This window comes from Oryctolagus cuniculus, chromosome 3 (assembly GCF_051225735.1).
Source record: "Oryctolagus cuniculus isolate XC-2025 breed Fujian yellow rabbit chromosome 3, ASM5122573v1, whole genome shotgun sequence".
Lineage (NCBI taxonomy): Eukaryota > Metazoa > Chordata > Mammalia > Lagomorpha > Leporidae > Oryctolagus > Oryctolagus cuniculus.
In genome coordinates this window covers 82015034-82041363 of record NC_142869.1, presented here as the reverse complement: position 1 = coordinate 82041363, position 26330 = coordinate 82015034, and the positions used below count along the sequence as shown (strand labels likewise).

Genomic DNA, 26330 nt, shown 5'->3' with positions numbered 1-26330 from the left:
CATTTGCTTACTATCTAGGACATATTATTGGAGTTTGTCGTTTTAATGTCTCAATCACTGCCCTTTGTGCGAAATGTGTTCTGCATCAACAAAGCAGTAAAGACAGAAGAAGTGGGGAATAACATGGTGTCACCATAAGTATTGTCAGTACAATTTCCTCTTCTCTCCCACAGTTTTTTGTGTCCAGCTCTTAGGAAAATATAATCTCCAATCACCAATTATGTACCTTTTTGCTTAAGATACAGAGGCTGATAACTCAAAGCTCATACATGTTAAGCTCCTATTTACAACTTACTACCTGAGGGTTATAAAATAATTACAATGGAATCTGATGCCACCATGCAAAACCAGGGCAACTATCTGAAAGCTGGAGAAACACATGTTCTTCTTGTAACAGCTTTATTGAACTTATAATTCAAATGACACATTTCAATAGTTTTTGGTGTATTCAAGAGTTGTACAACAAACACCTAATCAACTGTAGCACATTTTCACTCTTTCTAAAAGAAACCCCAGAACCAGTAGCCATTACCTTCAACCCCTTCATTCACCTTAGCTTTAAGATTTATTTATTTGAAAGTCAGAGTTACAGAAAGAGAGGGAGAGACAAAGAGAGGGAGGGAGGGAGAGAGGCAGGGGGAGGGGGAGAGAGAGGGAGAGAGAGAGGGATTGAGAGAGAACCTCTGCTACACGCTGGTAGCAATGGCCAGTGCTGGGCCAGGCTCAAGCTAGGAGCCAAGAGCTTCAGCCACTGGGCCATTTTCTGCTGCTTGTCCCTTACTAAGGAGCTGAATGGGAAGTGGAGCAGCTAGGACAGGAACTGGCTTTACCTGCTGCATCACAATGCCGGCCCCCTTCCTTAGCTTCTAGAAACTACTTAGCGACCGTCTTTACAGATGTGTCTCTTCTAGACATTTGATATAATGGAATCATACAATAGGCTCTTGTTCTTAATCTAATAACTTATGGAGGATTAGGCATTTCACAGAGTTATATACATTGCTGATTTTTAGAAAACTTACATTTGCTGGTATCTGCAGCCTCCGACCAACCAATAATGGGTGAAAGTTACTGTAGGTCAGCTGTTTGTTATCCGTCCATTTGTTTATCCTTTCCTGGGAAGTCCAGCGCAAACCAATCCATAAAGTACTTTTCATATCCGGAAGCAAGGATGTAATAAAATCTGTTAAAAGGAGATTTTTTAAAAAGATATTTGATTTATTCAAAGATATACTAAAGATGTCATTGAATATTTTTGCTTATCCATCAAGATAGCCTTTTTCCTACTCTGCAAAACAGTAGTTTAATAAGATTATATGTTAATCCCCCACAGCTTCTGCAAACAAACTTGGATTTCAAATCAAAATAAAATGTGTTTCCCAAACAATTCTGGTACCTTGTTCACTCTGGCTCAACACTGAAGGAAGGGTGCCACCATAGGAATGACAGACATCATTGGCTTGAGAAAATGTAAGAAACTGGGGTGTGATCTTTAGAAAACACTGCAAACAAAGACATAAATTAAGCATAAGATTACAGACAAAGGAGAGCTCACAAAAGAGGTAAATGTCTTATCTCTTAGAGAGATTCTAATTTTCAGTCTATGAGATATGGAAATGTACAAAGTAGTACGACAGGAATTCTGGTTTAGGGACAGCATTGTGGTACTGGAGGTTAAGCCCCACGTGGCAACGGCAGCATCCCTTATCAGAGTGCAGGTTGGAATCCCAGCTCTCGGCTTTCTGTCCAGTTCCACCGCTGAATGTGCTTGGGAAAGCAGTGGAAGATGGCCCATGTACTTGTGCCCCTGACACCCATGTGGAGACCAGGACGGAGTTCCCATCTCCTTGCTATCATCAGGACCAGCCCTGGCTGTTGCAGCCATTTAGGAAGTGAACCAGTGGAGAGAAGTTTGTTCTGCTTCTTTCTCTCTCACTCTTTAACATAAATAAAAACTTTTAAAGAATTCTGGTTTATACACTTCAGCTTAAACAACCGAATGGAGGTTATCAAACTATGATATGAGGCTCTTCAAAATGTTCACGGAAAATTCATATTATGATAAAACTATGCAAGAATTTTTGTAGCAAATTACACTTCTTTTAATTTCATTTTCCATGAGTCCTTTGAAGTATACATTTGTGTGTACATTTTCAATTTATTGAGTAATTCCCATGCTAAGCAATTTGTATAGTGCTATTTAATTCTCACAACAGATGGGGAAACTGGAGCACAGGGCAGTTAAGTAACTTACTCCATAAGTGAAGCAGCCACACAGTAGTACAGTCAGCATTCAAGCCTCTGTTCCATCTGACTTCAACGTCTGTGCTCTTAATCATTACCTCTTTATATCAAGAAACAAAATTTGGGGCCAGCATGTGCTATAATGGATTAAGCTGCCACCTGCAATGCAGGCATCCTGTATGGGTGCTGGTTCGAGACCAGGCTGCTCCACTTCCCATCCAGCTCCCTATTAATACACCTGGGAAAGCAGTGGAAGATGGCCCAAATCCTTTGGCCTCTGTACCCACTGTGGGGGACCCAGAAGAAGCTCCTAGCTCCTGGGTTTAGGCTGGCCCAGCCTCGGCTGTTGCAGCCATTTGGGGAGTGAATCAGTGGGTGGTAGATCTTTCTCTCTGTAACTTTGCCTTTCAAATAAATAAAATAAATCTTAAAAAACCCTACATTTTAACAGAAATCATTTCTCTATCTCTTGGCAGAATATTTTAATTAAAATTTATATTAATTATGCAAATTAACAATATTTGTACCCTGGGGAATTAAAAATTTTCCTAATTTTAAAGAGTCAAAATACATGCTTTATTATAGATGTTTACAGCTGGAAGCTTTATTTTCCCTTTTTATTTTTAATTAGTTTAGTGTAGAATGGTATATCTTTTAAGAATTTTTACTTATTTGAAAGGCAGAGAAATAGATAGAGAGATAGATAGACAGATAGACAGACAGAGACATCTCCCATCTGCTGTTTCACTCTCCAAATGCCCACAATAGCCTGGGTTGCGCTAGGCTGAAGCCAAGACTCAGGATCTCAGTCTAAGTCTCCCACATGAGTGGCAGGGACAGAAGTACTTCCAGGATCTGCATCAGCAGGACCTATCTGTGGACAGGACCAGAAGCCAGGACTCAAACTCGAGTACTCTGTTAGTGAAGACTTCCCCACTACACTAATCACCCACCTTTGAAGTAGTACATATTAAACTGTGTTCCTTGAAACATCCTACAAATTTTTTTTTCAGACTTCTTACAGATTTAAGAAGCCTATGAGATACCGAGAAAGTCATTGGGTAGTTTCTAGAAGACTCTAGATAGAGAACAACTTAAAATTGAGCTTGGGAACCTTATATTAAAGATGGCAGAATAGAAACAAATGTAGTTTGTTTGGAAGATACCAGCACATTCTGCTAACCTTCACACTTGTTTTATGCAAGAGAATAAATGTTTTAACATACTGTGACAATTTCTCTTTAGCAGCCAAATGCATTTCCTAACAGATACATATGCCAATACAGATTATGCACCTCAAAGAGGCAGATATAGAATGTAACATTTCCCAAACCTACTTAATCATAAAACCTGTACATGGAGACAGAGTCAATGGCTAACATTTTGTAGCATGTGTGGAGTCCCTAGAAGGTAGATTGGGAAATGCTGGTGTAATTTGATTGGAAGGTACTGCTTGGATGTTCTGCTTGATGGAGGAAAGAAAACGTCAGTTAGAAATTAATTCAGCTTCCTATTTGCACACAGAGACAGTCCTGACTGTTCAATGGATTACCATCCAACGGCCAACCACTTTAGCAATTGCAGTGTTAGTAGCAAGGGCACAGAAATGCAGCATTTTGAAAGACCTATCTCTGGACACGACTAGCTTGAGAGTTAACTCTTAGTTCCACCCATGGTTTCTGGCAATAAACAGTGCCATGTGGAATATCCAAGTATGCAGAGGAGATCTTAGGGATGTTGTCTGACTGGCTGTTATTCTCCACTAGGCCATATAAGCAAGGTGAAAGCAATCATTGTATGCACAATGAAGCAATTCTCTTTTACCTTATTCCCAAAAGGAATCCATTTCTCAGAGCATTGTATTTTAGCTGTAGGATCCGGACTGTATGTCTCTAATGAAGATACACTATATTTTTCACAGATGAAGGGCAACTTGGTATTACAGTCTGCTGGTTTATTTAAGTCTGAAAAATGAAAAGCAGGATTACTATGATGAGAATTTTTCATTCAGCACATTTAAAAAATAATCCAGTGGCAAAGAAAGGCTTAACTCAATCTTTCCCAAATGGTAAAAATATATTCCCTTTCCATTCCAGTCATCTATTATTATTCATTTAGTAGGCTGTAGCATATGAAACATTGCCTATAAAAAAGCACATATTTGAGCTGGCTATCACATCATCCAAGGAGTGATGACAGGAAACAGGAAGCAAATCAAAGGGGAGGTTTAATAAGGGAGAAAAGGACCTAAACTATGTATTTTAGAACTACTACCTGCTTTAAATTTGTAAATTTGTCAGTAAGCTTATCAGTTATGATAATGGTTAGCTCATTTCTAAGTAACTGTTTTAGGATAAAGGAAGTTAAAGTATTCACAGTAAAAATTACCTTTATTTGCATTTGGAAATTTGAGCTATTATCATTAACAATAAATCAGCATAAGATGAAGCTACCAAACAAATGATCAGAAGGAAAACAAGATTAAGACTGTAACTGAACCTAGAGTTGACATATTGCACAATCAACAGTAAAGGGTTTGGAATTAGCTTTACCCATAAGCCAAGTCTTGGCAGACATGTACAAGCATTCCTCCCAAAACATAGGAAAGTAGTGCCATCGATGATGTGAGCTGAAAGAAAATGAGAGATTGACAATTCATCATATCATTAGATATTCTATTCCACTCTTTACTATTATTTTAATTCTATAATGATTCCATTTTATACCACTCTTTTCTTGATGCTAATATGCAAAGAGAGTTGGCTTTTTCTAACATAGACAATTTATAGATTAATGTTCAAAATTATTTATAAATAGTTGTACATTTAGTAAAGGGAAAATTATACTGCTTTAAGGGGCAACTTTACAAAGGCAGAATCAGTACATTACATACAGTGAAAAAGGATGATCTATTAGCCGTTCATCTGTTCTCACCCACCACTTCTGTTCATCACCAGAGATCTGAAACACAAACCAAACATTCATCCTTACATGTGCTGCATTTTCTAAGTAAACACCTGCCTTACTATAACTACACACCATAAAATTCCCAGATATCCTACTACTTTGGTCTCAAAATTACACAAATAAGCACTTTCACCAAAATAAGTAATTTGAAAATTCTCTGTATATTCAATGGTCTTATTTTGGAACAGAAAATATGGTTACTATAAGTAAATAATTATTAATTGGACTGACACTTTAACTGGACACACAATGTTTTATTACAATTAAGTGAAAAATTTAAAAATAAATGAATTAACTTATTTTGCAGTTATTCATTAGTAGAAACCCAAACTTAAGTTAACTAGACATGCAACTTTATTAAAAATGTGACAAGGGATAAGGATCATTTATCTTACTAATATTCATCTCATAAACCTCCTGAAGTGAAATGGACACTATGAGAAATGGTGACTTGATCAGCATAGCTCTGACTGCTAATGGACAACTTAATACATTATCCCTCATAGTATTTTTTTTTGTCTGTTCTACTTAATATGACTGGTTTAATTCTGTAATTATCACACAGTTATTCTTAAGTGTTGAAAATTAACCGAAATGTGATCCCTGTTAAACATAAGAGTGGGAATAAGAGAGGGAAGAGATGTATAATTTGGGACATGCTCGGGCTGACTTGCCCCAATTGGTAGAGTTGGAAACATACCAGGGGATTCCAATTCAATCCCATCAAGGTGGCATGTGCCAATGCCATCTCACTACTCCAAGTGATCAATTTCAGTTCACAATTGATCATAATGAAAGGACTAAGAGTCAAAGGGAGCACATAAACAAGTCTAGTATCTGCTAACACCAACCGATAGAATAAATAAAGGGGAGAGTGATCCAACATGGGAAGTGAGATACTCAGCAGACTCATAGAATGGCGGATGTCCTAAATAGCACTCTGGCCTCAGAATCAGCCCTAAAGGCACTCGGGTCTGGCTGAAAAGCCCATGAGAGTATTTCAGGCATGGAAAGCCAAGACACTCTGGCAAAAAGATCTCTGTGAGTGAGATCCCAGTGGAAAGAACAGGTCTTCAAAGAGGGAGGTGCCTTTCTCTGAAGGGAGGAGAGAACCTCCACTTTGACTATGACCGTGTCTAAACAAGATAAGAGTCGGAGAACTCAAGGGGCTTCCATAGCCTTGGAAACTCATAACTGGTGCATAGGGAGATTACTGATGCCATAAACAGGAGTGTCAATTGGTAAAGTCAACAACAGGAGTCACTGTGCACTTACTCCTCATGTAGGATCTCGGTCCTTAACGTGCTGTACACTGAGGCTTAATGCTATAACGAGTACTCAAACAGTATATTTCACTTTGTGTTTCTATGGGGGTGCAAACGACTGAAATCTTTACTTAATGTACACTAAACTGATCTTCTGTAAAAAAAAAAAAAAAAAAAAAAGAAAGAAATTTTCAATTCCCAACTTGACTCTCACTGGGATTAAACATGACAATAGGTCTGATCTGATTTCATCATCATTTTAAAAAAATCATCTATTATTTTTCACTTTATGTTTCTGTGTGGGAGCAAACTGTTGAAATACTTACTTAAGGTATACTAAGCTGATCTTCTGTATATTAAGATAATCGAAAATGAATCTTGATGTGAATGGAAGGGGAGAGGGAGTGGGAAAGGGGAGGGTTGTTGGTGGGAGGGACGGTATGGGGGGGGAAGCCATTGTAACCCATGAGTCGTACTTTGGAAATTTATATTCATTAAATAAAAGATAAAAAAAAAAAACAAAACAAACAAACAAACAAAAAAAAAACCAAAAATTAAAAAAAAAAAAAAACTAATATTCATCTCATAAATTTACCCCTACTATTAATCTTACATATTTTAAAAGAAGCAATTCTATTTAACCTTTCTAAGGTGAAACACTGAATTTTGGATGTTGTGAGGCAAATCTTATCTTAGAGGAACATTTAAGTTTTGTACATTTTGGCAACATTTTTGAAACACAAGAAGACTTCCAAAAGTTCATGGAAAATGGAATTAAAAGTTTATTTTGGGGGCCAGCGCCGTGGCTCACTTGGTTAATCCTCCGCCTGTGATGCCGGCATCCCACACGGTGGGTGCTGGGTTCTAGTCCCGGTTGCCCCTCTTCCAGTCCAGCTCTCTGCTGTGGCCCAGGAGTGCAGTGGAGGATGGCCCAAGTGCTTGGGCCCTGCACCCACATGGGAGACCAGGAAGAAGCACCTGGCTCCTGGCTTCAGATTGGCTCAGTGGGGGCCGTAGTGGCCATTTGGGGAGTGAACCAATGGAAGGAAGACTTTTCTCTCTGTCTCTCTCTCATACTCTATAACTCTACCTGTCAAATTAAAAAAAAAAGTCTATTTTGGTACAAAAAATTGAAATCCATGTACAGGTTTTTTTTTTTTTTTTTATAATACACATTTCCATGAACTTTTTGAAGACCCCTTCTGTTATTTTAACAGAATAAATGTAAAAATTAAAATTATATTAAAATGCATTCGTTGAAATTACATTGGCTATTCTGTTCCTGATGGCTCTCAGTCCTGTAAAAGATGTGATAGTGGCAAGAACGCTGTGATTGCTAGCACAGTACAGGAAAGCTTCTTCAAAGTTTAAGTGAGGTTCAGCGACAAACCAATATTCACTTTCTTCAACTATAAGTGGAAGTCCATGAATTCCAGCACGCTCTAAAGAAGAAAAGGAAGATTGGAGTTAGGGTTGTGCAAAGCAAACTCTACTCTTGGAATGTGGGGTTTATGTTCTAAAATATTTATGAAGAGTGACTAATCCGGACTGTAGATCTCTCTAGCTGGACCAGTACTGATGGGAAGAACGAAGGGTTCCTGAGCCACAGATTCTGCCGCCTTCCTGTATTCACAGAGTGGGAAAAACCCAGCCTCACCCTCTCATCCCACACAAGCCACCCACCTCCCTGCTTGCTGTTGTAGGGTGTGTGTGTATGTGTGTGTGTGTGTGTATGTGTGTTTCATTTGAAGATATGATAGACAAGAAGTTGGTACTTACACAATTATCTTGCACAGTATCAAAAAAAACACTTCAGCTAAATTTCATTTCTCTTAACTCACCTGGGTTGTACCATTCTGGTGTTTTTGGAGTATGACCTGTTTTAGGAAGAAAGCAAGTAACTTAAATTTAATATGCAATTACAGATCATGGTAAACTATAAATAGGGTCTTTAATATAATGTAAAGGGACTTGTAGTATTGCTGAGGTTCATCTGTATCTAGCCAAATCATTTCATTTCAAGTTATGTTCACCTAATTGAATTTTGTAGGGCCTATGCTAAAACTGCTTTAGTGAACATGAATAAAGTATTACCAGTATTAGCAACAGTCCTTTAGCTATCATGGAAGTTGTAACTGAAGTACCAGATGGATAAAATACAATCTTTAGAAAACAATAAAAAGTAAAAAACATTGTATGCATTACAAAGAATCACTAAGGAATATGCACCAAGATAATCCTCCTTGTTGATGAGGATATCTAAGAATGACTGCTCTATCCAGTGGAATCTGAGTAATTGTTCTGTAAATCTATGTTGGTGGAGTTTATTGTCCCTCCAAGAAGCCACTGGAAAAAAATTTGACATCTCAGTATTGAACCTTTGGAGAATATGAGAGAAAACTAGGGAAAAAAATAATTCCTCAGGATTCCTGGATGGAAATGGAAGAAATAAGGCATGTTACACAGAAGTATGGGCTTCAAAGATGGGAGGCCAACGTCCAAATGCCCTCATTTGCTTTGCTGTTGTGGTACTCTGAATGAGTTACTTAATTCTCTGATCTTCAATTTTCTACTCTATAAAAATGAGACCCTACCACTGAACTCACAGGGAAGTATGGCAATCATGTGATCATTTCTAAGGAAGCACCTAGACAGCTCCTCACAGGATCCCAGCTGTATTCCTCCCCCTTTTCATTCTGGCCCCAGGGCACACTGGCTTCAAGTCAAACACACAACTCACTTAATCTTAGCAATAACTGGGCAAAATAGCTGCTTTTAATTTTGCTGTGGTATCAGAGCCTAAGGTATAGAAGATCCTACTCAGAGGACTGCCTGCATACTCAGTATCTTTGGTTTCTCTCAGCCACTTCCCTTTATGTTGGATAATTTCCATTGATAATGCTGCAAGCCCACTAAAAATGTAGTGTCTTGTCTGTAATCTTGTCAAAAACTTCTGATCATTTGTGTGTTGGAGGAATCAAGACATAAATAAACACAGCTGTGTTTGGGTAGCTATGTAACAGGTAATTTTACTGAAAACTTTATGACCTTTATTGTTTACACAGTTCAATCATAAAAGGAATATTTAAAAGTATATATAGCAGTAGTGGTTGTGGCTACTTGAAATTTATATGTTTTGCAAAATATTCACTTTAAAGAAGTGGATACTAATAGTAAAATAAAATAATAGTAATAAAATAAACAGACAAGAGCCCAAGAAGTGGTGATTTAGGCAACAGAAAAGGCAAATTTCCTTAAGAAAACCAGAAAGTATAGACTTTTGCTGCTGTAATAATCAAGGAAACATACAACCAAGTGAATGTGACACACTGTAACTTAGAAATCTAGGTACTATCAAAGGGGAGTTAATGTAATATTCAGGCCCTGGATCAAGCAATCACTGATTGCTTCAAATGACTGGAATGAAGTTCACATAGGGAGTGGTTTGTTTTTTTATCTTGTTTCTGCTTGTGGAAATGGGGGTGCAGTTATTTAGAAAATGTATTTCTTTGATTAAGTGATTTTTATTTTGTGACTCAGTCTCTTCTCTTTAGTTTAAAATTTTATATACATGGGCTGGTGGTTAGCCTCGTGGTTAAGATACCTGCATTCCATATCGGAGTGCCTGGGTTTGATACTAGGCTCTGCTCCTGATTACAGCTTCCTGCTAACACAGACTCTTGAAGACAGTGGTAATGGTTTAAGTAATTGGGTTCCTGCCAGCCACATGGGAGACCTGGATTGAGTTCCTGGCTCCTGGTTTACTACTGGCTCAGTCCTAGCTGTGGTGGTATCTGGAGAGTGAACCGGTATTTGGGAGCTCTCTATTTCTGTCTCCCAAAGGAATGAATAAAAAATTTAAACACCATGTATATATACAAGAAAAATCACATGCTCTTCATACTATTTCCTGTGGTTACAGGTTTGTCATTTCTAAGGTTTCTCTTATTTAATCTCTCAAAGGAGGAAGCAGCTACCAACAAGTGTCGCTCCCCCTCTTCATGGAGGAACGACACAGGACCCTGCGCTGTTCTTTGGTCTGCTCGGCCCTCCCCGGGTTTGCTGCTGGTTCTTCCCGGGTTGGCTACTGTGCCTTCCACCTCCGTGGAAGGGCAGTTCCCCCTGGCCACATTCCCCACTTCCGCGGGGGAGCGGCACACCGCCGGCCGGCTCTCTTCGGGGGCTGCACAGGTGTTCCCCTTAGATGTTCCCCTTAGATGTTCCTGGTGCATGCCGTCTCTCTCCTCCTTTATAGTCCTCCTCCGCCAATCCTAACTCGGCTGCCCACACGCCGAGTACGCTGCTCCCCAATCAGGAGCAAGTCCTACAGTTTATTGGTTGAACTGGAGGCAGCTGTGCGGAAGCTGTTTACTTCTCTCCCAGCGCCATATTGTGGGAGAGCAGATGCATAGAATAAGTCTTAATTCCAGTAACTCAGTCCAGTCCGGGCTGCTCCCCACAACAAGGGCGCGTTAGAGGGAGCAACGACACTTTCTGTGGCATGCTAGTAAATGGCAAAGTGATAGGAGGGTCACACTAATACTTCAAACCAGCGACAGTCTGAATAAATTATACACACAAAGGGTAGGTCCTTGGCACAGTGGTTAAGATTTCATGTTTAACATTTTTTTTAAAGATTTATTGATTTATTTGAAAGTGAGAGTTCCACTGGTTCACTCCCCAGTTGGCCACAAAAGTCGGAGCTGTGCTGATCTAAAGCCAGGAGCTTATTCCAGGTCTCCCACGCAGGTGGCTTGGGCCATCTTCTACTGCTTTTCCTAAGCCATAGCAGAGAGCTGGATCAGAAGTAGAGCAGCCAGAATTTGAATCAGCGCCCATACTGGATGCCAGCACTGCAGGTGGCAGGTATACCACAACGCTGGCCCCATCTCCAACATTTGCACCCCTTACTGGAGGGCCCGATTTGAGCTCCGACTGCTTTGCTTCCTGTCCAGCTTCTTAATTGCACCCGGGGAGGCAGCATGTGATGGTTCAAGTAATTGCTTTCCTATCACCCATGTGGGAAGCCTAGATGGAATTTTGGGCTTCTGGTTTGGCCAGTGTAGCCATTTGCGGAATGAACCAGCGAATGGAAGATTTGTCTTTGCCTTTCAAATAAATACAAACAGATCAATAAAATTAAAAAAGAGAAAAGTTTAAAGAATTATATACATGAGTTTTTATGCCACTTATCTAAGGGTATCCAAACTGATTTTTCATTGCCCCCTTTTAAGGTTTAATCAAATAATCAGGAATAACTCAGCCATATTTTTCCTTAGGGCTGAATCCCTGACTCCCTTTTACTAACAGCTTGACAGTTCACCTTGAGAGAGACTCACCAGTTACTGTACCTGATGGAATATCAGAAGCTGTTTTATTTTTTAAGATTTATTTTTTTTTTGAAAGTCAGAGTACACAGAGAGAGAGAGGGAGAGACAGAGAGACAGAGAGAGTGAACAAGATCTTCCATTTGCTGGTTCACTGCCCAGATGACCACAATGAAGCCCAGAGCTTCTGTGTCTCCCATAGGGGTGGCAGAGACTCAAGCACTTGGGCCATCTTTGCTGTTTTCTCAAGCACATTAATAGGGAGCTGGATCAGAAGTGGAGCAGCCAGGATTCGAACTGGTGCCCATATGTGATACTGGCATTGCAGGTGGTGACTTTACCTGCTACAGCACAATGCCAGCCCCTGGAACTCCTTTAAAGGTAACATGATAGACACTTTTTTTAGGAAAAAGAACAACCGTCTAATTGGCATTTCCATGACATAAAACTTGAGTTCTTTGAGAATTTGTGGGAGTATATATACCCATAGTTTCAATGACCTGTTTACATTCAGTTCAGAAACTCATTTCATCTTAATTTAAAAATTGTTTTATTTATAAAAAGGGAACTTTCCAACCAACCGTCCCTCCTTCCCTCTTTTCTTAAACTCATTTTAGAACTTTCTGTGTATTTGCCGCTAATTTAATATACCCAATTTCTGCTTAAAATAATTTGTAAGTATGACTCATGCAATACTTTTCTTACTATTTCCTTAGTAGTCTCCTAGTAAAACGCTAAGATTTTTTTCATCTCCTTTTTGGAATCAAAGGTTCTATTATCAATCTAACTGGTTTCTAGAATTTGGATTTATCTAAAATATTTGCAATTTTGGAGTTTACTGAAAATTGCTTCTGAATTTTACAGGAACTGCCACATTCTGATTTCTAAACTTTTGCCTCATTCTTCCAAGATTATCTTCATTTTGCATCTAAATTAAAACTAAAATGATTCTTGGGAATGGAAGACCAGGAGGAAGCACCTGGCTCCTGGCTTTGGATCGGCGTAGCTCTGGCCATAGCGGCCATTTGTGGGGTGAACCAACGGAAGGAAGACCTTTCTCTCTGTCTCTCTCTCACTGTCTAACTCTATCTGTCAAAAAAAAGTTATTAAAAAAAACTAAAATGATTCTTTTCTATGACATTTCTCCTTTTACTTAAAATAATCTTTCATTCTACAATCTAATCTCTGTAAATGAACCTAAAAATTTTTTTAAGATTTTATTTATTTATTGGAGAGGTAGAGTTACAAAGAGAGAGAGGGAGAGACAGAAAGGTCTCCCATTCATTGGTTCATTCCCTAAATGGCTGCAAGAGGTGGACTGGACCCACTACACCATAGTGCCTGCCCCAGTGAACCAAATTTTATCTTCTATACAAATTCTTCTGCAATCAGAGAGTAAGGTAGCATAAATTTTCAATAAAGTAACCTTCTATCAGGAGCAGAAGTCAAACAGGGAGGTACTTAATATATTAACTGCATCTTCATAGTCTTTCACACTGTTAACATATGAACAATGTTAAAATTAAGAACATAAGAAAGCTGTGAAAAGGATTAACCATCACATCACTTACCTTTTGGAATCTGGCACACCCATTCAAGTTTTGTATCACAAGCAAAAGGCCTGAAATAAACAAATTCTCTCTCTTCATAGAAATACCACCTTCTTCGCCACGGCCTTTGATTGACCTAGAGGAAGAGAACGATGGCAAGATATTTTGCAGTTGGTATAGTGCTTAGGAAACACTAAACTGTGAGCCCTCGAGTCTTGGTTCCCATTTTACCTTTAGTACCTGAGATATCTGGTAAATGAACACATCAATGAGCAGCATGTTTACACAGTAATGCCTGAGTAAAAATCTACAAAGGGGCTGACAAAGGAAATACAGTATACAGGTCACATCTACATCCAGATGCAAATTACCATTTTTTCCCTCCTGTATCTGTTGATATGAAATGGTAGAATCTCACACTTCTAAAATTTAGAAATATGAATCTGGAAAAAAATATTGATTCCGGTGGTACCCAAGCACGAGGCTGTCATCAGAGCAGATCATAAGTGATATAGACGTCTGGCCTCAGGGGCCTGGGCTCCTTCTTGAGTTTTATTCTGCCATGTATAGGCTCTTGTTCTTTTCTACATGATCCAACATAGCTCACTACAAGTTCCAGCCAGCAAGGAGGAGAGAAAGCAAAGGGGAAGACATAATTTTGGGGGGTGGAGTGGGTATCTAATGCTTTCAAGGGCCATTTTCTCTAAGGCCAAGGCTCTGGTGGGTACTGCGGCTGATGAAATAAGATTCTCCTTGTGGAACACTGCCCTGGCTGGGCTTGTCCCTGATTCGGGCTGCATCAGTATCTCTTTTTTATTTATTTATTTATTTTTTGACAGGCAGAGTGGACAGTGAGAGAGAGAAGGACAGAGAGAAAAGTCTTCCTTTTCCGTTGGTTCACCCCCCACCGTGGCCGCTGCAGCCCGTGCTCTGCGACCGGTGCACCGCGCTGATTCGAAGCCAGGAGCCAGGTGCTTCTCCTGGTCTCCCATGCAGGCGCAGGGCCCAAGGACCTGGGCCATCCTCCACGGCACTCCCGGTCCACAGCAGAGAGCTGGACTGGAAGAGAAGCAACTGAGACAGAATCCGGCGCCCTGACCAGGACTAGAACCCGGTGTGCCGGCGCCACAGGCAGAGGATTAGCCTATTGAGCCACGGCACCGGCCTTATTTATTTAATTTTGTGAATTTTCAAGTCTCTCCACTTATAAGGACCCCTGAGAGCTTCATGAGCTTCACTGGACTTTTTTACCTTTTTTGTGTTAACCTGGGAATTCTGTTAAAAGGCAGGACACTATAGTTTATTACTAGAAGAGTTACTTTGAGAAAAGTGCATTCTGATGACTTCGTCAGTTCTTATTTGCCGCACGCTTCCTGTAATATTTTTGGTCTACTTGAATCTTTTTCTTGGGATACAAAGTAAAGCTGTATCTAGTGGTCTCCTTTCTCATCATCTTTCCCTTTTTATGTTAGCAGTTCCCCCAAATCCAGCTCTTGGATCCTTGTTCTTTTTAATATACATTTTCCTCTTCAATTCCTGTGTCTTGATTTCAACTTACTATGTGATATATCTCATAGCTAGACTGGAATAAAACCTAAACTATATAATTTCCCAATAACCCAGTACCCTTTGACTATTTTCATAAATGCCTTTCCTGAATATAAATTTTATCCTTTCAAATTAAGTACAAGTTAGGCTGGTAAGGCCAGGAATGTACTTATCACTCATTGCACCTAACATTATACTTCATACACAAAAGGCACCCACGGATCTGCTGCCTGACCACATACGATACCAGATTTGTTTTTTAAACATGCAAACTTTCTGGCATTGTACTGACCTTGACAGCAGCACAGTCTCTGATGTCATAATCTTGCTGAAACTCATATTCCATGATCACAGTAGACACCTGAAAAGACGGAGAGGCTTGAGAATTTAAGACTGATGTATAAATATTTGCAATTTAAGCAGCTCTAATAATTCAAGCATGTTCACATGCTACAGAAAGAAAACCTTTTCAACTCATTTTTACACCAGGATGCTAAATCATGAGAGGACTTAGAAAATGTCATAAGTATCCAAACAAAGGAAGACACAGTTTCGAAGTAGAGGTTAATGGTGTACGAAATTCATCGCTAGAGTCATAGAATCAAGAACTTGGAAAGATATTTTTGTTTTACATGTGATGAAGTGTTAGTTGTTTTTTTAACCTCATATATGTTCCAATTTGAAAATAAAAGTCAAGGAGTGTTATATTTAGAAAGAACACAAAATGAATTGACAGTACTGTGGTGGAACAAATATTGAAAATTCCAGAATCATTTTGCTCCTAAATGTGTTACATGAATCCTCCCTTTTGGATAATATAAACATCTGAAATAACATTTAAGAATTTTTAAAGGTTATCCAAACAGATTATTTCCCTCGATAAAGATGGTTTCTTTTCATATAACTGTTGTTATATAAAAAGGGAAAAGTTTCACATTACTTTTTTAAAAGGACATTTAAAAACAACAAAAAAAACCCTTTTTGGGGAAAAATAATTTGTACTATACAAAGACCACCATCATATTCATCTCTCTCTCTTTTTTGGACTACATACATATTTTCTTTTTAAATAAAAAATATTAACAACTTGTTTTTCCTTACTACATATATTTTTCCCAACTATAAACATGTGAATCCATTTCAATAAATATGTATAATTTAGTGGTTATATGATATGCATATATATTAATCTTATTTTAAAAATATTCAGAAAAAATTATATGTATATATCACATAAATGTTTTGAAGTGTATATATATATATATATACACTATGGAATGACTAAGTCTAACTAACTTATTCATTACCTCACATAGTTACTATTTTTGTGGCAAGAAAACTATATATTGAGTCTCAGTATTTCTCAAGAATATAATATATTGATAACTACAGTCAGTATCTTATAATACATTTCTTAAACTTACTCCTCTTATCTAACTGAAATTTTGCATCCTTTAATCAACGTCTCTCTCCCTCTTTGCAACTGCACTATTCCCTAGCAATCACCATTCTAGTGTCTAGTTCTATGAGATCATCTCTTTTTAGATTTCACATGTGAGTGGGAACACTGGCATCCTTCTGTGCCTGGCTTATAAAGCCCTTCAGGTTCATACATGTTGCTTAAATTGATGGGATTACATTCTTCTTAATGATTAAAAAGTATTCCATTGTATACACATAGACCGCATTTTCTTCACCCATTCATCTGTTGATGGACACTTAACATTGATTCTCTATCTTGCCTATTGTGAATAGTGCTGCAATAAACATGGGAGTACATCTATCTCCTTGATATACTGATGTGATTTCCTTTGGATATATTCCCAATAGTTGGGAGTGTTAGTTCATTTATAGTAGTTCTACTTTTATTTATTTATTTAAAGATTTATTTATTTATTTGAAAGAGTTACACCCGAGAGAGAAACAGAGGAGGAGAAAGATAGCTCCTATTCTCTGGTTCATACACCAGATGGCTGCCAACAGCCAGGGCTAGGCCAGGCCAAAGCCAGGAGTCAGTTTTATCTGGTCCCCCAACGGGAGGCAGGGGCCCAAGTACTAGGGCCATCTTCAGCTGTTTTCGCAGGCTGTTAACAGGGGGCTGGATTGGAAGTGAAGCAGCCAGGACATGAACTGGTGCCTGTATGGGATGCTGGTGTAACAGGCAGCAACTTCATCTGCTATGCCGTAACACTGGCCCTGGTAGTTCCACTTGTAATTTTTTGAGGAACCTCCATATTGCTTCCTATAATAATTGTTGTTTTAATTTACATTCCCACCAACAGTGTGCAAGTGCTCCCTTTTTCCCATATTCTCACCAATGCTTAATTCTGTCATCTTGATAATAGCCATTCTAACACCTGTGAGGTGATACTTCACTGTGGTTTTAATTTGTATTTGCCTGATGATTAGTGATGTTGAGAATTTTTCATATACTGGGCTACTTGTATGTGTTCTTTTCAGAAACGTCTATTCAGGTCCTTTGTCTACTTTTGGATCAGGTTATTTGTTATCTTGCTGTTGTTTTAGTTCCTTGTGCATTTTGGATGTCTAGCTCATCAGATATATAATTTGCAAATATTTTCTTCCGTTCTATAGGTTGCTTCTTTAGTCTATTCATGATCTCCTTTGATTTACAGAAGGATTTTTGTTTTATATAATCCCATTTATCTATTTCTGCTTTTATTGCCTGTGCTTCTGAGGTGATAGCCAATGAACCATCGCTCAGGCCAATATCATGGAGCTTTTCTACTTCTGTTCTTCTGTTTTCTTCTAGTAGTTTCACAGTTTTAGGTTTCATAGTTAAGTCTTTAATCCATTTGAGATGATTTTTAAAAATGACTTATTTATTCAAAAAACAGAGTTGCAAAGAGGGAAAAGAGTTAGACAGAGAGAGAGAAATCTTCTATTTGCTGGTTCACTCCCCAAATGGTCACAACAGCCAGGGCTAGGCCAGGCTGAACCCAGGAGCAAGGAGATTGTTCCTGGTTTCCCATGTGGGTGGCAGGGGCCCAAGGAATTGGGTCATCTTATACTACTTTCCCAGGCACATTAGCAGGGAGGTGGATTGGAAGTGCAGTAGCCAGGACATGAACTGGTATCCATATGCAATGGGGGTGTTGCAGGCTGCGGCTTAACCCACTGTGTCACAGTGCTGGCCCTGGCTCTTTATTCTGTTCCCTTCTTTCACAAGTCTGTTTTTATGCTCGTATCACACTTTTTTGGTTCTAACAGCTTTGTAGTATATTTTGAAGTAAGGTAATATGATGCTTCCAGCTTTGTTATTTTTGTTCAAGATTGCTTTGGCTATTCATGGTCATTTGTGATTCTACAGGAATCTTACATGACTGTATTACTTAACAATCAATTTACTTGTTACTTAAACAAACACTTTTTCCATATTACCCCCCCCCAAAAAAAAAAGTTTCAACTCACTGGTGTGCGATCACTCCATTGCCAGGACCCTTCTAAATCTGGGCTTCTTTTATTCAGACCTACCCAAAGCCATCGATGATCACTGTGTAAAAAGTATGAAAAATTTTTGAGAAGAATGCTGGGTAAATATATTTATCATTGACATGTCTAAAGTGCTTCAGACATGTAAGTTTATTCAGATCTTGTCACTAACTGAAGAACACAGTTTCAATCCATATAAAGAAGTGTTGAAATGAAACTAGACCCTTAATATGGAGTACCTATAGAAAAAGAACAATCATTTTAAAAACTAAATTTTAAGTTATTCTCTTCATATGAGAGACAAGAGCTGTTCTGGTTTAAATCTTAAGAGGAAATAAAGTTTGTGATTATTCTAAAACTTTCACTACAGTGCTTTAATCTTAGACAATATTTTTAGATATATCCAAGTACAGCAATAGCATTTACTTATAGTATCTGTCCATAACACTATTGAATTCGTTTCTTTAAAATGAAAAACAAATTATCTGGCTATACTTTTATTAAATAATTTTTAATACTTATTTGATTAATACTGCCCATTATGCTTAAAGTAAACATAAATTTGAATATTTTCTAAGTGCCAAAGAAATACACCAGAGAATTATAAGTAAGCAGTCACCTAAATGATTATACTTAACACTCATAAGTATTATACTTTCATATACAAGACTTTGAGCTGTAGCAAAAACAATATGCAGAAGTATAAGATCTAATATCCATCCTCAAGTGGACTATAAAATAGTCATGGAAACAAAATATATATAAGCAAAGAAAATATGACAAAATTATTTATGAAAGCTATCAAGTAAGTCACATAAATCTTAAGTGTGATAAATGTTCAGAGAAAGGAGAGGTCACTGTGGACTGCAGGAAGTGAGGAAACGCTTTATGAAACGAGCAGCACAAGTCAGTCTTCAAAGGGTGGTGAGTGTTTCCGAGAGAGCACCGTGTGCCAGGGGTCAGACTGGCCTTTAGGAGGGGCCAGGCATTCCAAGAATACACTGCTACACACATGGAGGCAGGACATGACATTAGTGATCCTTTTCTTTTTCTAGCCAGGAATCTACAATATGCAGCATAATAGAAGTAATACATCCAAAGGAAATTGCCTCTGCCTTTAATTCCCATTGTAAATATTTCCTAAATGTTATTACACCTTTTAAGCTTTACTGAGTAGACCATCTCCATTCTGTATAATTTAACCTTTGTTGGCACATGAATAGATGATCAGTGCATGTGTATGTGTGTATGTGTGTGTGTGTATACATATGCCTTCATAACATGTTTACAAATGCAATATACATATAAACATAATGCATATTAGAGGTGGGTTAGGATTCAGATCTAAGAACAATTCCTACTCTCAGGCTTAACAGGGTTAGTGGTCTATATGGAACATACGACTGAGAAAGAATTAAGTCTGCATTTTTACAGAATTTACTAGTGAACCAAAAGTTGGTCCAGACTAAATTTGAAATTACTTTCTCTCTTTTTAATAAAATAATTGCTTTATCTCTTCCTTTGTGCAACACTCCCTCATATTTTAATATTGTAAGTACCTTTCCCTCATTTTAAACTCAAGTTTTTCAACTTACTGCAATGAAATATGAGGACCATGACCTATTGGTTTTTATTGTATTACTTGGTTTTTAGCACTGTTCATTGAGAAAGGTCACCAATTTGTGGACTTAAAATAAAAATTCGGGCCAGTGGCGTGGCTCACTTGGTTAATCCTCTGCCTGCAGTGACGGCACCCCATATGGGCGCCGGGTTCTAGTCCCGGTTGTTCCTCTTCCAGTCCAGCTCTCTGCTGTGGCCCGGGAGTGCAGTGGAGGATGGCCCAATTGCTTGGGCCCTGCACCCCATGGGAGACCAGGAGAAGCACCTGGCTCCTGGCTTCGGATCGGCACAGTGAGCTGGCCGCAGGGGCCACTGGGGGCGGTGAACCAACGGAAGGAAGACCTTTCTCCCTGTCTCTCTCTCTCTCACTGTCTAACTTTGTCAAAGAAATAAAATAAAATAAAATAAAATAAAATAAAATAAAATAAAAATCCAGTGGAGGCAATTACATCCAGTTTAAGCAGTAGCTGTGAGAGGAATTTGCAGTTTGTGTCTTCAATTCATCAGAACTTTCCTGTTTTTGAAGGTATCACTCTGAGTGCTGAATCTCTAAACCACAGGGCCTAGATAATTTCCACACACTGCAGTTAAAATCAGATTACTAAAATAAAGAGGAGGTTAGGTTTCCTTTCTCATTTTTACAAATATAACTTCATTTCATCCAAAGCTTTTATTTATTTGGGGCTGGGAAATTTGTGTATAGACTTTCGTGTTTCTCCTAAAGTAAGCATTAGATAGTTTATCTTCTTTACACAATCAGCAAGACAACCAGAAAGACAATCGGAGATCATATGTCTGTCTCTAGCCTTTCAGAGGCTCCCACTGGCAGACTTTTTATAGGATCCCACCCAGTCTTCTCTTAACCAAAGGTTTCCTCTCCTTCCTCTTAGAAACTTGTTTACTTCTTCCTCTTCTTCTTCTTTTTTTTTTTTTTTAAAGATTTGTTCATTTATTTGAAATGCAGAGTTACAGAGAAAGAGACATGGAAAGAGAGATCTTCCATCTGCTGGTTCATTCCCCAAGTGGCTGTAATAGCCAGGGCTGAGCCAGGATGAAGCTACGAGTTTCATCATGTGAATGCAGGGGCCCAAGCATTCAGGCCATCTTCTGTTGCTTTTCCCAGGCCATTAGCAGGGAGCTCGATCAAAAGTGGAACAGCAGGAACTTGAACAAGTACCCATATGGGATGCTGGCATCAGTGTCCAGGCAGCGGCTTTCCCTGCTATGCCACAACACCAGCCCCTTACTTCTCTGCTTTCAAGCCCATTTCTGGCTCTTTTGCTGCACCTCAAAGAACAATTTTTCAGAGGAAAGTTTGCCTGTCTAAAATTTCTAATCCCCACTAGATTAAACTTCATTTCAATTCATAAATTTACAGCTTTCAGCTTCATTTCAAGAGATTCATTTGTGTGTCATAAACACAGAAAATCATAGCATCTTATGGGTAGGCAATTTTTGAGTGTGTGTGGTCAGAGGTTAAAATGATTTCCTGAACTTTATCTGTTTCTGGTTTGACCTGGTTTAGCTATAGATAAATAACGAGAAGAAAAAACTGAAAGCTACGTTAATCACTGCTCTCTTCCAATTTTAGAAAATTTGTAGGGAAACAAAGGCACCTAATCATAATGAGGGAATCAAGTCAAGCTGAAATTTTTCTTTCTTTATAGATTTCACCTACTCCAACCACTTAAGTATATGATTTTAAAGCTATTAGGTTAAGAAGACATTCATAGAAAGTTAATATGTATAACTGTGTAAAAATTTTTATTCCCAATAAATTTCCTGCTGCATCTTGTTGCTAAGGAGAAGAGCACCTCAGCCATAACCTCCAATAAATACTATCTGATGAGCGTGCTGAGTCTGCAAAGCCTTAGCTTTACATTTAAACCCATTCATGCACATCACGGGAGGGATTGTACACAGCAACATGGCACAGCAAACAAGGCTTTCTTCTCTAATCCCATGGCTATTTTTGCTCTACAATGGCTTTCCCTGTTGGGCTGCCATTAAGAGTTGCAAAGATCGCAGAGCCTTAATGACTTGGTGCACCATGAAGTCTTTTCATTGAAATACAAATAGAGATGTGGAATTTAGATTCTGAGAAGTATAGCAGTAATCTGACTTAACTCCTTGGCATGCAATACATAATTTGGGAAGTGGATATCTTGCTGAGAAAGGTCAGCTCCTGCAATGACAAGCTAAACTGTGAAGCAGTAAGCTTTAGAATCATTTTCTAATACAAATGGGTGTGCTTCCTTCTCTCTCTTAAGCCATGGCTTCAATTTTAGTTTTAGGATATACTCTCTTCCTTAGCATAGCAGAGGGAAATTATCTTTTTTTTAACAGAGCACTTAATAAACAGACAACACAGTCTGCTTCATTATGGTAATGTGTTAATTTCTGGGATAGGAGAACAAATAAAACATGGTTCCTATGAGTGAAGGGATTATGCAGATTTGTTTTCTCCCTCTGCTGTTCTGTTTTCTAAATTCAGTATGGATTACTTTTGTGATCAGAAGAAAATTGAACAGTACATTCTGTGAAAAATAAATTTTGCAAAATTTACAAGTATAGGACAAGAAAAAATGGAAAGAGTTTACACAAAATATTAACTATATAACTAGATTATAATATATATTATATGTTATAGCCAGGATATGATTTTTATTTTCTTTATTACTTTTTTATATTTTCCAAATTTTACACTGTGAACTTACATTAAATTTTTTAAACACTGAGCACAGTGTACTTGTATTTTATTTATTTATTTTTATTTACTTGAAAGTCAGAGATAGACACAAAGTCAGAGAGAGATCTCCCATCTTGTGGTTTGCCTACAATAGCCAATGCTGGATCAAAAAAAGGCCAGGTGGCCAGCGCCACGGCTCACTTGGCTAATCCTCCACCTGCGGAGCTGGCACCCCGGTTCTAGTCCCAGTTGGAACGCTGGATTCTGTCCCGGTTGCTCCTCTTCCAGTCCAGCTCTCTGCTGTGGCCCAGGAGGGCAGTGGAGGATGGCCCAAGTGCTTGGGCCCTGCACCCACATGGAATACCAGGAGAAGCACCTGGCTCCTGGCTCCGGATCGGCGTCTGCCAGCGGCAATGTGCCGGCCATGGTGGCCACTTGGTGGGTGAACCAATGGAAAAAGGAAGACATTTCTCTCTGTCTCTCTCTCACTGTCTAACTCTGCCTGTAAAAAAAAAAAAAAAGGCAAGGAACCTTAGACTCAATCTGGGTCTCCCACATGGGGAGCAGGGTCTCAAGTACTTAAAACCATCACCGCTACTTCCCAGGGTGGGCATTAATAGAAAGTTGGATTTACGAGTGGAACCAAGACCTAAATCCAGGCACTCTGATATAGACTGCAGGTGTTCCAAGTGGCATCTTAGCTGCTGTGCCGAACGCCAGTCTCATATTAATTTCTTTAATGTGGTAGTGCTCAATAAGTATGATCAGAAACAAAGAAATTAATCAAGAAAAGTTCCTTTATTACTAGTTTTGTTGCCTAGTATAACCCATTCTGTGGATAGATGCTCTAAGTGGTCATTTCTATCACATATGATACTCAACTTTCTCATCATTGATTCTCACAAATATCTATGACCTCATTGCTTTGTGTTTGTTCACAGCTTCCTGTTTCAGTTAGTTGCTTCTCCTTATTTGGAATCTAGAGGTTGTTACATCAGCATTTTACTTTAAAATACTTTACCTCGACTGTACAGTGTGTGTGCCAAGCTTGAGATGCAGGGGCCGTGAAGTCGCCTGCTGGAAAGTTGCCCCTCAGGGAGACTGCAGTCATCAGAAGGCCATGCTCCAGAGGTGGCCAACACAGAAGCCACATGGGAGACTGGCCATTAGTAGAGTGAACGTCAGACATGGGTTTCTACCAGTGAAATTAGAAGCTTTTTAATCATTGTGATGTCAGACATGGACTCTCATCAGTGAAATGTAAATTTTTCAAGATGTGAGAATTAGCTAAAACATTCAGAGAAATTCTCACCCTTCATGAAGGGATACTAGAAGCCTGTGAGTTTGGCAGCCTGTATCTTTTGAAATGTCATCTAGAATTCCATCCTTAACTGGACCCACATCCAGGCACCAGATCAAGTGATTCAAACAGGCTGATGCCAACTATAGCATTGACAGAATTGTGTCCCTGGAACATTTTCACATCTACCTAAAGTGAACCTTCAATGCAAGGCAGTAGTTAGAACACATAAAAGGGCACCCTGCTGGGATGCTGTCAACCTCCTGAAACAACCTGTTTGAAAAATGTTTTACCTGCTGCCATGATTGTTTAATAAATGTGTTTGTATGTAAGGATCTGGGCTCAATTTTATATTCATTATAATATGTTCTCAAGGGTGTAAGAGAGTAGCTAATACTCATTTCAAAAGAACCTGAGAGTTAGCATCTCTAAGTTGGCTTAGAGCAATCTGTACTGAAGTCTAGAATATCCGAAACTCTACAATAGATGCTTAATAAATGAATATTTATGGAACACAGGTATTGTATTTTATATCAGGTTCCCACTATGCAGTAGTGAGACCACTTTCTTTAATGAGAAAAACATGGTAGTGGCTATGTTAAAGTAATCTGGAAAATGTGAAAATTTAAACTTTTTTTTAATCACTCAATTCTTAAAGGTAACAATCACTACCTTTTTTAAAGCATTTTTGCAGTCACATTTTAATGTAAATAGTATATTTTTACCCATTTATAATCTGCCTTTGCCTATAGTAAATACATTATAAACACTTGCACTTTATAGTATTATTTTTATTGTAATGCACTGGGGCTAAATTCCAAAGATCAACAATAGTGATTGACAATAGGGATCTTTACATTTTTTCTGACTTTCATGGAAGTGCTTTTAATGCTTCATCATTAAGCATGACAATCTATTGTTTAACCTATTCTTTTACTCTTTTTGTTTTTTATTTTATTTTTTTTTTGACAGGCAGAGTGGACAGTGAGAGAGAGAGACAGAAAGGTCTTCCTTTTCCATTGGTTCACCCCTCAATGGCCGCTGTGGCCGCCGCGCTGCGGCCTGCGCACCACGCTGATCCGAAGCTAGGAACCAGGTGCTTCTCCCGGTCTTCCATGTGGGTGCAGGGCCCAAGCACTTGGGCCATCCTCCACTGCACTCCCGGGCCACAGCAGAGAGCTAGACTGGAAGAGGAGCAACTGGGACTGAATCCAGCGCTCCGACCGGGACTAGAACCTGGGGTGCCGGCTCCACAGGTGGAAGATTAGCCTAGTGAGCCGTGGCGCCGGCCTATTCTTTTACTCTTAATTTTTTTTTTTTTTTTGACAGGCAGAGTGGACAGTAAGAGAGAGAGACAGAGAGAAGTCTTCCTTTGCCGTTGGTTCACCCTCCAATAGCTGCTGAGGCTGGCGTGCTGCGGCCGGGGGAAACTCGCTAATCCAAAGCCAGGAGCCAGGTGCTTCTCCTGGTCTCCCATGCAGGGCCCAAGCACTTGGGCCATCCTCCACAGCACTCCCGGGCCACAGCAGAGAGCTGGCCTGGAAGAGGGGCAACTGGGACAGAATCCGGCACCCCGAATGGGACTAGAACCCAGGGTGCCAGCGCCGCAGTTGGAGGATTAGCCTATTGAGCTGCGGCACCAGCCCTTTTACTCTTAATTTAAGAATTTATATATTATTTCTATTCATTACATATGTCAAGTCTATATTTATATGTTTAGTCAGAAATGAATAATGAATTTTACCAGATGCACTTTCAGCATCTATTAAGATGATCACATGGTACTACTGCTTGAGTTAACATGGGAGAAGTATGCAATTTGAGCAAGTGAAACAGGTCAAGTAGTAAATTCGTGACCACAGCAAACTGGAGAGTGGGCTACCGGCTACCCAGCACTACCTTTATTTGCTGCAACATGAAAATGTTATTAGTTATTGTAATTTGTAAAGAGATATATTTTTATTGAAATTTTTCAATTTTATAATACTTCATGGCTAATATCTCCTTTGAGAGAAAACATCATGCTTTTTGGGGTGGACAGGTACTAACTGGCAAGACTTGTAAGTCTTTTCAACAGCATACAGTTGGATTTCATTACTGAAAAAATTTGTAGACTTGGATTTAATAAAATGTGATAACAGATAAGATGGATCTTTTGATGACTTGCTTTATGCTGAAAGTCATCCTGTTATTTTATTTCTTTATAATTTTCTATATGGACTTTCCCTCATCCATTGCATATTCAACAGATGAAAAATATTCTCTTCAATTCTTCTATATGTTATCACAAAATTTTAAAAATGTATAAAGGAGGGGACATTTAGCCTAGTAATTACAATGCTTGTAACCCACAATTGTGTGCCTGGG

The 26330-nt window shown here is 38.9% G+C and overlaps 1 protein-coding gene across 2 annotated transcripts in view; it reads right to left on the bottom strand.

Annotated features, from left to right (window-relative positions):
* The window catches only part of LY75 (lymphocyte antigen 75), a 109919-nt gene that overhangs the window by 43635 nt on the left and 39954 nt on the right, over positions 1-26330 (bottom strand). For both annotated transcript variants that reach the window (XM_070070821.2, XM_089328279.1), the window contains exons 14-23: positions 18334-18415; positions 15194-15262; positions 13375-13489; positions 8318-8353; positions 7743-7918; positions 5138-5205; positions 4797-4873; positions 4069-4208; positions 1397-1502; positions 1023-1183 (exon numbers count right to left, since the gene is read on the bottom strand). In XM_070070821.2, coding sequence (XP_069926922.1) covers positions 1023-1183; positions 1397-1502; positions 4069-4208; positions 4797-4873; positions 5138-5205; positions 7743-7918; positions 8318-8353; positions 13375-13489; positions 15194-15262; positions 18334-18415 — 1030 coding nt within the window. The remainder of the gene's footprint in view (positions 1-1022; positions 1184-1396; positions 1503-4068; positions 4209-4796; positions 4874-5137; positions 5206-7742; positions 7919-8317; positions 8354-13374; positions 13490-15193; positions 15263-18333; positions 18416-26330) is intronic.